The 15,113-nt window shown below is 49.3% G+C and overlaps 6 protein-coding genes across 7 annotated transcripts; 2 read left to right on the top strand and 4 right to left on the bottom strand.

The window, feature by feature from the left end:
• The first annotated feature begins 195 nt into the window (after positions 1 to 195).
• FOXG_06069 (uncharacterized protein) lies at positions 196 to 2,700 on the top strand. Of its 2 annotated transcripts, none has more exons than XM_018384575.1 (7): positions 196 to 517; positions 668 to 743; positions 832 to 948; positions 1,002 to 1,089; positions 1,142 to 1,279; positions 1,328 to 1,795; positions 1,847 to 2,700. In XM_018384575.1, exons 1-7 carry the CDS (start codon positions 503 to 505, stop codon positions 2,094 to 2,096), a joined length of 1,152 nt encoding a protein of 383 aa, XP_018241691.1. In that variant the 5' UTR covers positions 196 to 502; the 3' UTR covers positions 2,097 to 2,700. The 2 variants fall into 2 exon arrangements, with proteins under 2 accessions (XP_018241691.1, XP_018241692.1); XM_018384576.1 differs by having other exon boundaries at positions 202 to 517; positions 671 to 743; positions 1,847 to 2,662.
• On the bottom strand, positions 2,456 to 4,111 carry FOXG_06068 (uncharacterized protein). Its single transcript, XM_018384574.1, has 3 exons — positions 3,767 to 4,111; positions 3,536 to 3,709; positions 2,456 to 3,480 (listed from the first exon to the last, which is right to left on the bottom strand). Exons 1-3 carry the CDS (start codon positions 3,926 to 3,928, stop codon positions 2,989 to 2,991), a joined length of 828 nt encoding a protein of 275 aa, XP_018241690.1. The 5' UTR covers positions 3,929 to 4,111; the 3' UTR covers positions 2,456 to 2,988.
• A 251-nt stretch (positions 4,112 to 4,362) lies between these two features.
• Positions 4,363 to 7,112, bottom strand: FOXG_06067 (uncharacterized protein; the record flags this gene model as incomplete). The annotated part of the gene is made up of 3 exons (XM_018384573.1): positions 4,363 to 6,420; positions 6,470 to 6,730; positions 6,789 to 7,112. The coding sequence occupies 3 exons, from the start codon at positions 7,110 to 7,112 to the stop codon at positions 4,495 to 4,497; spliced, it is 2,511 nt and encodes an 836-aa protein (XP_018241689.1). The 3' UTR covers positions 4,363 to 4,494.
• A 638-nt stretch (positions 7,113 to 7,750) lies between these two features.
• Positions 7,751 to 9,137, bottom strand: FOXG_06066 (uncharacterized protein). Its single transcript, XM_018384572.1, has 3 exons — positions 8,870 to 9,137; positions 8,796 to 8,813; positions 7,751 to 8,741 (listed from the first exon to the last, which is right to left on the bottom strand). The coding sequence occupies exons 1-3, from the start codon at positions 9,061 to 9,063 to the stop codon at positions 8,171 to 8,173; spliced, it is 783 nt and encodes a 260-aa protein (XP_018241688.1). The 5' UTR covers positions 9,064 to 9,137; the 3' UTR covers positions 7,751 to 8,170.
• A 61-nt stretch (positions 9,138 to 9,198) lies between these two features.
• Positions 9,199 to 11,007, top strand: FOXG_06065 (GPI mannosyltransferase 1). The gene is made up of 3 exons (XM_018384571.1): positions 9,199 to 10,154; positions 10,206 to 10,482; positions 10,533 to 11,007. Exons 1-3 carry the CDS (start codon positions 9,442 to 9,444, stop codon positions 10,815 to 10,817), a joined length of 1,275 nt encoding a protein of 424 aa, XP_018241687.1. The 5' UTR covers positions 9,199 to 9,441; the 3' UTR covers positions 10,818 to 11,007.
• FOXG_06064 (uncharacterized protein) lies at positions 10,530 to 13,799 on the bottom strand. Its single transcript, XM_018384570.1, has 2 exons — positions 11,601 to 13,799; positions 10,530 to 11,549 (listed from the first exon to the last, which is right to left on the bottom strand). Exons 1-2 carry the CDS (start codon positions 13,252 to 13,254, stop codon positions 11,290 to 11,292), a joined length of 1,914 nt encoding a protein of 637 aa, XP_018241686.1. The 5' UTR covers positions 13,255 to 13,799; the 3' UTR covers positions 10,530 to 11,289.
• Positions 13,800 to 15,113: the final 1,314 nt, after the last annotated feature.

The following is a 15,113-nucleotide window of genomic DNA, read 5'->3' as shown; positions in this document are numbered from 1 at the left end:
AGATTTCAAGGGACAGAAGAATGATATCACGTGATGAAACAAAAGAATGAGCTCTGATTGAAGCAAGCGCCACAGTAAGGCTCGTTGAGGGTCCGCTAGTGGTCCCTTGGGCGGGAAGGCGGTCTGGCTTTACAGGGTGCTGGAAAGTGTGGATTTCGTAGTGTAGGGGTGCACCTGCTGCTCCAGCTGGCATTTGTTAGCACTGGCACTCTAGCTTAGGCACTTCCCCTGAATCTTAGAGGAGGAACGATTGGCCAGGTGTGAAATTGCCCATACCCCTTGAGCAACCCAAGTCCAACACGACCCGTATCCTTCTCTCCTGGCTCTGGCTCCTAGCCTCCTTTAACATTTTCCCCTTGGTTCAGGTTCCCCAAGTTTCCACTTCAACCACCGCAAGCAAAACCATACTCGATTTGAGTCGTTGCTCGACGTTTGGTGCCTTCGACCTATTCCTGCCGTATCTCCTCAGCTTCACCTTAACTTCGCGAATCCAATCTTCAAGATGTCGTCCATGGGCGTATGTGCTATCTCCCCTCCGGTCCTGTTCTGTCCTGTCGTGTGGATGCCACCGCCGTTGAAGCTACCGTTTTCCGCATGATTCCATGGACCAAAACTTTCGCGCGCCTACCATTTAGATCTCAGCTCGCTAACTCCTACTCCCCAATAGAAGATGATCCGTCGAAAGAAGAATGTCAAGAAGGGTATTCAGTTCTGCCTGATGGTCTGCGGTGCTTCAGGCACTGGTACGTGGCCCCTTGCGAGAACAGCTGCGACGACAGCTACAAGAGTCCCGTAACGATTAAAATAATACATCAAGCTTACAATCGACAGGCCGTACCACGTTTGTCAACACACTCTGCGGAAAGAGCGTTCTCGATCACAAGGAGTCCGACGATGCTGGCAGCGCCCACGTTGAGGATGGTGTCAAGATCAAGCCCATCACTGTCGGTACGTACATCCAATTATCGTTACATGCATACACGATATTAATTGGACTATAGAGCTCGAGCTTGACGAGGAGGGTACTCGCATCTCCCTCACAATTGTCGATACCCCCGGCTTCGGTGACCAGATTGACAACGAGGCTAGGTAAGCTAGTATCGCGGTCCATGTTTTTACCCCCCCACTAACCCAATGCCAGCTTCTCAGAGATCGTCGGCTACCTCGAGAGACAATATGATGATATTCTTGCCGAGGAGTCTCGTATCAAGCGTAACCCCCGCTTCAGAGACAACCGAGTCCATGCTATGCTTTACTTTATCACTCCCACTGGTCATGGGTATGTTTTATAAGCTCCTAACTCTTCGGACACGACTGACGTTTGCAGCCTCCGAGAACTCGACATCGAGCTCATGAAGCGCCTCGCTCCTCGTGTCAACGTTATCCCCGTTATTGGTCGTGCCGATTCGCTCACCCCCGCCGAGCTCGCCGAGTCCAAGAAGCTGGTTATGGAGGACATCGAGCACTACCGCATTCCCGTCTACAACTTCCCCTACGACATTGAGGAGGACGATGAGGATACCGTTGAGGAGAACGCTGAGCTCCGTGGCCTTATGCCTTTCGCCATCGTTGGATCCGAGGAGGTTGTTGAGATTGGTGGCCGCAAGGTTCGCGCTCGTCATTACCCCTGGGGTGTTGTCGAGGTTGATAACCCTCGTCACTCCGACTTCCTTGCTATTCGATCTGCCCTGCTTCACAGCCACTTGGCTGATTTGAAGGAAATCACCCACGACTTCTTGTACGAGAACTACCGTACCGAGAAGCTGTCTAAGAGCGTTGAGGGTGCTTCCGGAAAGTGAGTTTTGACCAAAATCTCGGATATGGACCACAGCTGACCTGTTTTTAGTGCCGATAGCTCAATGAACCCTGAGGACCTTGCCTCTCAGTCAGTTCGCCTCAAGGAAGAGCAGCTCCGACGAGAGGAGGAGAAGCTGCGCGAGATCGAACTCAAGGTGCAGCGCGAGATCAACGAAAAGCGACAAGAGCTATTGGCCCGCGAGTCCCAGCTCCGAGAGATCGAGGCCCGCATGCAACGAGAGGCTGCTTCTCAGGCCACTGGCACACCTGAGCCCAATGGCGAGGAGCCACTCAACTAGACCTATCACTTCACATTTTAGGTCTTTTGCGGTGTTTCAAAAATGCGACGTTGGACTATTGTCTATTGCTGGCGTTGGTTTTTCCTCTCCCATGACTGAAGAGAAAGATGAGAATATTCCCCCTGCTGCTGAACAATTGAGTTGTCGTTTTCTTTTTTCTTCGCCGCCCTCCTTCACTCATCAAACGTCTGCTATTCTTAAAACGATTCTGGGCATGCCATCTGGAAACGGTTTCCCTGGGATGGCGGGCGGCTACCCATTGTTTAGAAGCATTCTCAAGGGAGGGTCATTATGTATCTGGCTGTTGTAGGGACGCAGCGTGCGGGGAGTGTCTTAACGGGATGAAGACGCCCTTGCGCTACGATACGATGCATGCAGACGACTGGCGGATAGGACATATTGCCGTGTCCTGGTGCCATCTTGTGGTCATATTAGACTTGTATTGGGCGTACATCGTTGTCCATTCTTGGGCGACACAACCTTGATTGTTTCTTTTTTCTAGTGGCCTTCTAATGCTGATATCAAATAAATTCAATATTTTTTGTAATACGATTGTTGAACTCTTAAAACACTTGCTAAATCTTGAAACTTGCAAATACTCATGATGCCTAGGTTTATGATGATGACTATCAATTGTCCTGTCTTGAGTATAAGCCACTTAGACAGCCCAATCCAACGCGTAGTAAGGGAAACCAAACTTTCTCCAGAAACGCCAAAAATCCATAGTCTGACTAGGGAAACCGTTCGCAACACAACAATTAAGATAGCTCTTGAATCAGACACAGCTCGCATAACACAATCTTGGTAGCACAGTGGTGGAAGTTAAGAACCGAGTCATCGGTCCACAGGTCTCGTGTCTACGCCTCGTTAAACTTTTACAGGTCGGTATTGCTTAGTTATTAGACTGGCTGTTGAGAATGCGCAGAATAGCGAGGAAGAGGTTGATGATGTCGAGGTAAAGGCTGATGGCAGCAGCAATCTCCTCCTCGACATGGTGGTGGCGAAGGACAAGCTGGGTGTCGACAAGGATGTAGCCACTGAAAATCAGAGCAGCAAGGCCGCCGTAGATGAGCTCGCCGGTAGAGCTGTAAGGGAAGAACATGGCCATGAAGCTGAAGATAACGAGACCCCACAGGGCACCGAAGAGGTAAGGCATCCATGATGTGAAGTCGTACTTTGTCTGACAAGCGAAGAGAGTGAGGAAGACAAAGATTCCGGCAGTAAGAACGACAGCGTTGAGAACGATGGATGTCTTGTAGAATGATACGATAACAGAGATGGTGTAAGCTTCGGCGAGGGTGAAGAGCGAGAGGAAGAGGAGGTTAGTCGGGTAAGACTTGCGCTTCCAGTAGGTCAAGCCCATGAAGATCATGGCACCAAAGAGCTGTGAATGTGTCAGTCGTTCATGTTCATGATCCCGCTACTCAGTGAGAACTTACCGAAGCCCAAACGACACCGGGGTGGCTCTGGATCCAGTCCTTGTAACCAGTGCTGAAAAATGTGAGGCTGCTCACTCCAGCAGTGGCGAGGAGCTGGACAGTGAGGATGGTGTAGACCTTGCGAACGAACTGGTTGCGGATATCAACAGTAGCCTCAGCCACAGAGCCGCCGAACTGGACATCATGTCAGCATTTCTTAATTCGCCTTGCATCAAACGTATCTATTCCTACCTTGAAATCATCGGGGAGGTTGTCCTCGCTATCGCGGGGCGCACCAAAGAGGCCTTGGGTCTCATCGCGAGCAGCCGAACCCTCAGCGTAGGCGGGGGGCGCGTGGGTGTAGTCGTCGGGGTCGCTCTGAGGAGCTGGCTGGTACTTGGTGTTGGAAGCCATCGCGGCGATAAGTGCGCGTACTTAGCGAGAAGTCCTTCAATCGTTTGTGGGTTGAGTTGGTTGAAAGAAAGGTCGTACGAGGGAGGTGTCGTAGCAGGATTGGTTTTCGAGGTTAAAATGGTTAAAGTGATGGAACGTTCGGGTCACTCATCGATGATGCGAGGCCCACAGGGAAGTGCTCGGGGAGGTCATGTGGGGGAGGGATAGAACGGGGAAATTGTGGCGTTTTAGGCAGCCCAGGAACGGGTGGCGGTGCAAACTATGGCGTCAGCTCTCCACTTTAGCTACAGCTCCATGTTAGTGATATCAACCGACTTAATTTCGTACTCTGACCATTTCACGTTGAGATTTCATTGTGAATATAGAACTTGCATTGATTTCTGTTATTTGCTCCAAACATTCAATTCGATGAATATTGGCTATAGCAAGTTACATCTCGCACTTTGCTCAATATGCCCAGATCAACACTGTCCGCATTCATAGCCTTTCTGATATCACGCCTAGTCACTTGTAAATGTTTTGCCCATTCCAGAAACTAGCCTCCACTCAGGCGAGACTTAGCGGCCTCACTTGGAGGCTGGTGTTTTCTGCTGCGCAGGAGGAGCAGGCGATCCCATGCTCAAGTTGAACGCAGGAGGGTTCGATGATGGCCTGGGAGCCGGAGATGGACTCGGGGGCGTTATCTGCGGATAAGTACCAAAAAGGCTGTGGAAGTGACTGCCCTGGGTCGAAGGTGGCATCAAAGTGTTATAGGGTCCAGTAAGAGTTGCCGTTGTAAACTGATCTCCGGTCGGCGTCGAAGTCGGGACCGGCATGAGTCCACCTCCGCCATTCAGTGCAGGCGAATGGCCCAGTCGTTGGGGATAAGAACCCTGTTGCTGTGCTTGCGGAATGGGCGACCACGACTGAAAGTTCGATCCAGGGATTGAACCTGGGTAAGCCAAGCCAGAGGGATGACTTTTCTGATCATACATCGTCGTTGCAATAGACTTGTCCATGGATCCAGTTTGACACTCAAAGCGGGCCGTCGTGTGGTTCTTGTTGGGTGTGAAACTACGCTGATAGTCTCTCTGCAATGCGTTGATTTGCTGAGCAATTGGAAAATGCTCATACAAAGCGTTTGCTTGCCCGTTGAAGAGCCCGGAAGCTTGAGGTTGACCGGGGAGGCTTAGTGCAGGGCTTGCCATCCAAGGTTGATTGTCTTTATTGAGCGGGAGTTTCAGATAAGAGGGCACCCCCCTTGGGAGAGTGGGCTTCAATAGAGAAATATCGTAAACAGGCTTCTCTTCCGTCGTGGTCTGGATCTGCTGTGGTGGAACTTGACCAACTTCCGTGGGTTGTGTCTGGTCAGAGCTCTCCTGAGAAGATGAGATTGCAGAAGATGCTGATGACGGAGTGGACATCCCAGTAGCGAGAACGATTCGTCGTCGTTTCGGATCATCAACCAACGTTGAAGGTGGATAAGGAGAATCGGCATTGTTACTAATACTGATGGTTGTCTGTCCAGATGACAGAGCGGCTCTCTTGTTGGAGTTTCCAATCGAATGTTCGCCCGAGGACTCGGGTTGGTGAGGTCTATTTTCTAGCTCGCACAAGGGCTGCGGTGTTTCTGGAAGCCGAACTAGGCTCATTTCCTGGTCCATCGACTGAGAGCCCAGTGATTGTGTCTTTCGCGAGCTGATAGATTCGACACTTGCCTCCCTTTGAGGACTCAGTCTTTCGACAGTGTCCACAAACTCGCTGAACTCTGGCGGTGGTGTAGGTTCTGAGACCAGCTTTTGGAATGACGCTGGTATCGCGTTCTCCGAGATCCAATCCATGAGAACCTGAGCAATCTCATTGCTGTTCGTCTCGAGAAACATCAAGTGCCCGTTGCCCAGTATGTTCTTTTCCTCAAGCTTGATCAGATCGCATTTGACGCCAGCTTGTAGCATGAAAACCACCGTCGCCCAGTCGTACATGCCATGCGAGCTGGCATGCGCTGTGACAACCGCATTAGGCACTTTCTTGATGTTGATGAGCTTGCGAGGCTTTGGAGACTGTACGAAACACTCGCTCTTTCCATCAGGCGAAGTAAGTTGGGTTATGTCGAGCGGGTTCTTCTCAGGATGGTCATATCCTCCATGTGGATGTGCTGGAGGATCGTAGGTAAGAGGAATGTCCGTCAATCCGTAGATTCGGGTCCCTTCCTCATACTGAATGAAAGGTGTGTACTCGCGGTAAGGATTTCGTTCTTTGGGGCATGCCGTGCCAAAAGGAGGTCCTGGTGGCTCGAGAACAACGGCACCAGCGACGAGGTCAGGTTCAACGTCGGTAGCTAACCAAGCCGCGGCTCCACCTGATCCTTCACCTACGAGGATAGACTTGCCGACATGGCGCAGGAGCGCTTGGAGGGCATTCTGAGCGAGAGACTGGCGTTCCACTTTGTTGAGATGAAGAGTCTCCAAGGAAGCGCAGTACTTGGCAAAAATGGGATCCCCACGCATTCCAGTCTATACAAAGTCAGCACTTTTATGTATAAACACAGGTTTCCACGCTTACGCCAGGCCATTTATCGTGAAACTTAGCCTTTGCATATTGGAGGGGCACGCCGACTTCTCGAGGTACACCAGGCGCCGTCAAGCTTGATTCGACTCCCCTTGCCGGGATAGAACTGGAGCTGACGCCTGCTTCGCGGTGGATGTAGTGGGAGGTTGTCAAAAAGTTGGAGCGACCAGAAGGGGGCAAATCAACGATAAAGACCTGGAAGCCTTTGTTGAGGAAGAACGAGGCCCATCCAGGCTGACCATCTGGCTTGGTTGTCTAGACCTACGGGGTGTTAGAATCAGTTTGTGTGATGAATATTGATAATACTGCTCACCTGACCAGTGTGAAAGTCTCCATGGATGAGGATGATAGGGTATGGATGGTGTCTCACTAGAGGTTCCAAACCCTCAACGTACATCTGGCCAACGATGTTCTTCGCAGTCGCAAGTGTTGAGCCCATGCTCCAGTCGACATTTACGAAGAATGTTGTTCGATAAGAGGCTGCTTCTTCATTCTGAACCGTCGGCTTTTGTGCTTCTTGTTGAAGATTGGGTAACTCGGCGCTTTGGAGATCGTCAGGCCGAGAATCGGATAGGTTTGGGCGGGTTGACGGGTCCGCAAAGGTCTTCTCACCCGATGGAGGAGAAGTTTGATTCATATTGAGTCGTTGGCTCAAGAGTCTTGTCCCATGAAAAGAAACGCCTAGAACCGGATTTTGAGCGCCCGGTGTCGCTGAGCTGCGCCTGGAAGAACGCCTCGAAATGATGATGATCTAGTGAAAAAGAAAGACTTGTTAGAAGGCTGGAAGGATTATCCGATTATCAGGTGTCTGCGCGCCGTCACTTCTCGGCGAAGAGAGTCAATGGTGGTGGTTGAAGAAAGAGAAGAGAAGAGAGGTTGGCTGGCTTGCTTGAGCCTGAAAACAGAGGCAGACAGATGAGGCCCTGGAGAGCCTGAGCGACGGCGCCTTCAAAGAATGTCCTTGCAAAGCCTAATAATACGTCGCAAGCTCTTGTTCAAGATTTTGTGAAATCCAAGTTTCCTCTCGGTGGTCGAGACGAAAGGTATGGTCTGAGATGAGAAGTGCGAGGTGTGAATGAGTTGCTCGCGGGTGGAGGATGAAAGACCGACCCTCAGATTCTGACGATACATAATACCAGGTAATTCTGGCGCCTTCATTTGACGCTAAAAAGAGCTAAAGGATGACAATGCATTTCAATGCTCCCTTTGTATGTTATTGCTTGGTCGCTGCCAGTTGCCGACAGCCGTTGAATACCTAGGCAATGATTGTTCCCTGCGAATGCTAATAGGCGATGCAGTGTCAATCATTTCAATTGTCCTTATATCCTTACAGAAATTGCGATTTCTCCTTTGTCTATTACCAATCTTTAGCTAAATGTAATTGATGTGCAAAAGCTCGGAGTTCCATTGTTCAAAGATTCCAGCAATTGTGGGCACGCCACAGCTGGCCCTTTCGTTTCAGGCAAACCACCTAATCGTAAAAGAATAGATTCCCGGATGAGAAAAACATATCTCAGTGTGATCTTTTGTATCAACTATTTCCTTTATCATCAGCAAGCGTGGCCGTAGTCCTCCATAAACGTAAATAGATCATGATATTTAGAGCAGCCAGCTCTAGCAACTCAACCAGATAGCACATCATATCCCACAACAGCCAACGCCCGTTTCCTTACATCATGAGTTGGAGATGAATGTTCATGGTGACACAGGCTCAGGAGCATCATCCTTCATATCCGGCACCCAGCCCTTTGGCCTCTCACTCCCTCTCACTACAAGTCCATACCCCAACCTCTCAACCTTTTTGACACTCTGCCTCATCACAGCCATCTTACCTCTCCAATCCTTCGTCGGCACATCAGGTAGGATCTCAAACTCACACCCAAGCTCTTGAATATCACTCATGATATTTCGTCCTCCATCACCAGCCAATTCACCATTCTGAGCTGTCGTGACAGTCGCAAAGCGCATCATCTCACCAAATAGATCGAAGATACCGAACATGTAGTCATTTGGTGTGAGGGCTATATCGCTGGGCATAGCAGCTTGTGCTTGTGTGGGTGTGATGAGGGTTTGGTGGCGGAGGTAGTGTGCGAAAGAGAGAGCCTCGACGAATTCTTCCAGACAGCGGAGGGAAAAGGTATAGCGATAGCGATTGACATTTTGGACATCTGGTGCGATTCCTTTGAGGAGTTTAGAGATTTCTTCGAGGCGTGTATCCATGTCTTGTTGGATGTGAGGAGGGAAGTCCTTGTTGAGATGCTTGACTCTGTGGTGTGTGAGCAGACTTTGACTGAGATTGCTACTTTATGAGCGAGCTTACCTCTGAAGGGTAAAGATGCTATAAACTGGTTAGTAAAACTTGCACTTGTAAACTTTAAGTATTCAAAAACTCACATCTTCTTACTCTGAGCAGTAACATCTCGCGATGCCTTCACAATCCTCTCCCGTCGATCATGATGCTCATCAAGCTCATCACGGAACCCTTCAAACATATCATGGAACCTGCCCCTCGGCCCAGCCTGCTTCAGCGGGCCCGCATTCTTCACACGAGCATTGCCGTCGCGATCTCTCTTAACACCGCCCGACATTATGATTCGATTGTTAAAGAAATGCAGGCTATAAAATAAGATGGAGGTCGATGATGTTGGAGGTTGGTTCGAGGCGGGTCTTGATTTGTTAGTGCGTGTTTGCAGGGATGACGTGAAATTTGTTAGTGGAGAGGAGCAAGAGCTCTCCATTTTTGGAAGGCAGCTTGATTCGGGCTGCGTTACTCAACATCAGCAAACTGCCATTGAGTGGCATACAACAATAGATTCTTTGAGTGAATCGGAATAAGAGGAAAACCGAGATAACTTGAGACGTCATAATCTGTTATAAGCTATGGTCTTACAAGCTCATTAGCCTCTCTATCCTGTCTCATCTCAATACACACTCACCGCCAACTGTCATCTTCACCTCACTTCGCAATGCCTTCAATAACCCCCTTCCTACGCACAACGCCACTCTTCACCATATCTCTCTTCCTCCGCCTCGCTCTTCTCTTCTACGGCCTCTACCAAGATGCCCATTCAGCCCTGAAGTACACAGATATCGACTATCTTGTCTTTACCGACGCTTCCCGCTTTGTCGCTGAAGGCTCATCACCATATGCTCGCGACACATATCGTTACACGCCTCTGCTCGCCTGGATACTCCTACCAACCGTCCGATTCTCCGCTTTTGGAAAGCTAGTCTTTGCTGCGGCTGATCTTTTGGCGGGATGGCTTATTCTGCGCGTGCTTAGACGGAGGGGTATGGATGAAGCTACGGCTGGAGGCTTTTCCGCGCTGTGGTTATGGAACCCTATGGTAGCTACTATCAGCACCCGTGGAAGCTCGGAAGGCCTCTTGGGTGTGTTGACGATGGGTTTATTATGGGCTGTTGAGAGACGAAGACTCAGTCTTGCTGCGATCATTCTCGGGCTATCGGTTCACTTCAAGATATACCCCTTCATCTATGCACCAGCTATTGTATGGTGGATGGACGATGCTCGTTTAGGGAAAGAGACAAAGCCTGCTCCTGCTCCTGCTCCTTCATCATACAAGGAAGCAGTCTCAAACTTCTTCACGCCGGATCGCCTCAAGTTTGGACTTCTCAGTCTTATAACGTTCATGATTCTCAATCTCATCATGTTCTCCATGTAAGTCCTTATACACAAACATCTAAGTCAGCACAACTGACCAAATCACAGTTACGAGACTCCTTTCCTTGTTCATACTTATTTTCACCATGTCACAAGGATCGATCACCGTCACAACTTCTCGCCTTACAATGTCCTGCTGTATCTCACCTCTGCCACTCCCGCTGATGCTGCGCCTTCATTCCGTATCGAGTCGTTCGCTTTCCTCCCTCAACTTCTTCTATCTTGTGTTCTTATTCCTCTCGCTATCGCCAAGCGCGATCTTGCAACATCCATGATGGCTCAGACCTTTGCCTTTGTTACGTTTAACAAAGTCTGTACCTCCCAAGTCAGTCACCCTCATCCTTATTGCTCGTCCATCAACTAACATATTATCAGTACTTCCTTTGGTACATGATCTTTCTACCACTTTATCTGCCAAACTCATCTTTTCTCCGTAACCCTAAGCTGGGCATCTCAGCTCTGTTGCTCTGGGTAGTCTCCCAAGCTGCCTGGTTGCAACAAGGTTACCAGCTCGAGTTTCTCGGCATCAGTACCTTCTTCCCAGGCCTTTGGTTGGCCTCGCTCGGCTTCTTCTTGGTTAACTGCTGGATTCTGGGTGTCATCATCAGTGACGGTGCTGCTCGGTCAACACGATCGACCATTAAGTTCCACGTCGAATAAGAGCCACACTGAAGTCCCCCTTTCAAACATTGGAAATACAAAAGCAGGCGTGTAGTAAGCTTGAATATTTTATTGATGATGAACATAGCATAAATATTCAGACAATCTTATTCATCGACTATAATACCAAATCGCCAGTATCATAGAGGGTATATGGAAGCTCGCATCCCCTCAGATAAATTACCTCGCCGTCTTCACTTCCATCTTCGTGACTTTTCAACAGATCCCAAGCAAATTCTTCTCAAAGCCAAGTAAAGCCATGCCAGCAATTCCCGTGTATACATGCGCCCTCAAAACTCCCAATCTCCTGGGTATGTGGTTTCAATTAACAGCTTCCTTTCCATAGTTCCAAACCTTGAACGCCATCTGAAAACAAAAGAGTGATGTATCATATGTATAATCCAGCCATATCGATCTTTTGGCTGTCTTCTGCGGTTTAAGATTCACAGTGTTTCATATTGGCATGCATTTCTCACTGAATCGTGATGCCTGTCGCAAGAGATCGATAATTCGACAACTTTAGGGATGCGATCTTCGTCCTCGGGGGGTCAGGCGTAATGACCATTCTTCCGTCCTTGTTGTACACGATGTTGCCAAAGGACTCACTCAACTCTGGAAAATGAACATCGGGGCGAACGCGACCCATCTCGGCCAAAATCCTCTCGCTCCAGACGCCAGAGCAAGCACCCTTGCGCATAATAAAAAATGGGTTGAGAGGGGGTAGTACGGAGTCTAATATTCATGTTAACTAGGGATTAAAGGTTGAGCTGCGGATAAACTTACCAAGATCAACAAACCGAATCCTCAGATAAACCACTTCCTTGAGCTTTTCAAGAGATCGAATCGCTGACAGTACCAACTTTTCAAAGGCATCGATAAATCCCATATCTTGAATGCCAGAGCCAGCCTCGTGGAAGCTCGTGTTGTATCGGCAGCAATTCTTGACTGTCAAGTCTAGAGTCTTGAGTCGGGAAGTTCGTGGGTCGGTTGATCGCATAGCCACATCAAAAAAGTGGTGACAAACACGGCCAGTGTAGGCGAAATGCTCTAATGAAGGTAACGCCTCCGCCATTCTTGCACAAATGTGCGTCTTCTGTACGACCTTCGAATAGAATGGTGGCATGACCCCCTCTCGACGATAGTCGCTCTCGAGGCAGAGACTCAAATTCGTGATGTGGCGTGGGAGTTTTGGAAGAAACTCGGCCATAGTAATATAGCTCTTTGACTTTGGTTTACTATAAGAGCCCTGCCACTCGTAAAGGCCTGGTAAAGCATTCAGAACTGTTGCAAAGTCCTGATCGTCTCGCATGAGATTCCACTGGCCCCTCGTGACTAGAGTCTGCACCGATTCAAGGATAGGCAGCGGCTTGTAGATGGCCGGGTCGATCCTCTGCTCGGGAAAGTGAAGAACTCTCGGTGCCTTGCGTCGCTCGCCTCCTTCCAAGGTCAAAACTCTGGCCTGTGGTAGAGTTTGTCCAACGAATTGAAACACTTGCTCAAGGGTACAGTTGTTACCAGGTAAAGTGTATGTCGCGTTAGTCAGTCCTTCCATAGTGACTGTAGGCAGCGTCAGAGTATTCGATAGAGCGACGGGTCCGTAGGTTGGTTGGAAAACAGGAAACCAGATCTCGATGTGCTTGACATATGATTGCAGGTGCTCGTGCAGAGCAAGGTGAACCATAGCATCTTCCAGGCAGTCCACAGTCGCTTTTAGTTTAATATGACGATAAAGCCGTTGCTGAACAAGAATCCGCCAAACATCGCTCACAAGCGCCAACTCGGTCAATTCCCTTCTCCTCGAATGTCTAAGCGCCGTTCCCCAACTTTTTGTAATACTCGATACGGCCATTGAACTTCGCGATGTAGCGGAAACTCGGTACCCGAACAAATGATCCAATATCGCTTCGTGAACCTCAATTGGCAGCTGGTTGAAATCGGTTATAGGGCGAGGGAGAACCACTGGCTCGTTATCGGGGAAAGCGGTAGAGTCAGTGGGAGTATCGTGGTCGGCGCCATGCGAAGAACCACTGGAGCAGCATGGCTTGGAGTGTCGGCGATCAGGGTGAGGAAATGGTGTGCTGCTCGGTCTCGTCGGAGGAACAAAATCGGATGTTTTGGCTTGATCGTGAGAAGGGCTGGACGAGCCGGGAGAGACAGGGTTGGAAGCGGTATTGAGAATGCCATTCAGCATGGACGTAGCCATGATGGAGGCAAATTCTGTATCGGAGTCGGCATCATCGTCTCGATCATCGCTCAGGTCGTTCCTTCGTGATGTATAACTATCTCGGATAGGTAAAAGGGCGGATGCAGGAATAGAGGTAGGACAAGGCGCACGCGGGCCGGTGTGGCCATCATCGGCCGCGTCCATAGGTTCACTGATAGAGTCTCCCATATCGATATCGATATCGGTATCTGATTGCAATTCAAGGTTCTCCATAAGATGGCTCCAAGGCCGGCACGCGGTGCATCTCAATAAGGTCGGGCCGGGGTTGGATGATGGCCCTCGAATACAGGATGCAGCGGCGGTTGTTGGATGAAGAGGAGCAGGTTATCCTTGACAGTGAACGAGGAGAAAGAAGTTTATCGGCACCACAAGGTTCAAGGGCTGGAGATTGAGCCCCCAAAGTTTCGGTTGGTTCACGGTGGACACAGACGAGACGGGAGAGGGAACAGGAGGGATGAGAAACAGGTGATTGACCTCCAGGGAGGGGGAATGGTAATTAAAAAAAAAAAAGGAAATATAATGGGTTGCGATACGACAACCGATGGGATGGGAACCCCGAAACCAGGGTCAGTCAATCAATGAACTCCACGGTTACGGATGAAGGCGACGAGAGGTGACTTTGTAAGATTGAGACTTTGAGTAGGTAGGCAAAGAGAGTTAGGGGAGAAGCAGAAGAAAAGAAGATAGGTAGAGAAGAATTGGGGAATGGAAATGGAGATGGAAAATAGAAGGACGGGAGAGAGGAAAGGATGATGAGCCAGCCGTTGAGTGGGAGTGAAATTGGAAATGAGAGGCGTTGATTAGCAGATGCTGCACGCACTGCACAGCACCGCACTCTACTGAGGTGCACCCTCCCCTCACTTCTGCCTTGCTAACAGATTATTTATTGTTGTTATTATTCTACAACTGAGTAACCCTCTGCTGGGAACTAAACTAAACTAACTTGATTGTCATATTTGTCTTCATTGTCTCTCCCTTCAATACCCGTCTCACTACTCAACCAACCAAGCCTAGATTGCGTGGGTGGTTGCAGCGTATATCCAGCCCAGGTCTTGTTTTGTCTTGAGTGAGAGTCTTACATAGCCTTGTAAATGTGCATGCTCGCTCGTATTGCAACCCGCCCATTCTGATCTGGCCTTTCAAGATAAGGCATCGATACTACCGTAACCGTCATGGCCACGTCGTCACAACACATGACTCTGCTTCTTTGGTAAGTACAGTTGCATCTTGTTTATGCTGGCACAGGAATTGTCCACGACGGATCGTTATCAAAGAACCTAGTGGAGGTCGCGTGCTTAGCGGCAACGGATCTCCACAGCATGAAGACAAGACAAGACATGTGGGAGTCCAGCTTTATGGAATTGTGGTTGTAACTGCAGGTAACCTACCAGCAACGGTTCTCTAGCAACTATCCAAAACAAAGGAAACCAGATTCATCTTTGTTATCTTGTTCATCTGGTAACAAACGCTGGTATTATGGCTGCTACAGGTTCCGGCGCCAGTAGATAAACCTTAGCACCTCCACTCTCCTCTCTGTACAACCACACATGGATCACATCCAACCCTCCCAAGCCGACGGACGCCTCACTTTGACCAAATGTGTCACCCAAGTCCTCAGCCCAGCCTCTGCCTTGGGTAACTAACGCGCCAACTGAATCAGCAACTTATCACGTCATTGGGCACAGGGCATCCCCGAACTCTATCAAGCATCCACCCAATGGTCAGATTCTTCCATCTAGAATAGCCTCTCGCTCGAGCCAGCGCATCATGATTTCCACAACAACCCCCTGCAAGACCCTGAAAGTTGTTCATCTGCTAGCGCCGCGCCAGGCGCGATCTCCTCAGCTTTGCTTATTTCCCGTTTCTCCTCTTGTTGATGCGTTATCAATTCGTTAGTCTTGGACGCTATCAACGATTCATTCCAAAAGTCAGTTTTTTATTCGAGGGAGCAGTCAAATGGAGTAAGTCTTTTGTGTGGAACACAATTGATTGTCTTGAGACGCCATTCAATCCAATACTATGATGTGCCCTGTCCCTAGGGAGCAAAAAAGCATGAGGCCTTCAATGGAGAA

This window comes from Fusarium oxysporum, chromosome 2, assembly GCF_000149955.1.
Source record: "Fusarium oxysporum f. sp. lycopersici 4287 chromosome 2, whole genome shotgun sequence".
NCBI lineage: Eukaryota > Fungi > Ascomycota > Sordariomycetes > Hypocreales > Nectriaceae > Fusarium > Fusarium oxysporum.
The sequence above is the reverse complement of the archived record's forward strand: the minus strand, read 5'-3'. Positions and strand labels throughout refer to the sequence as shown.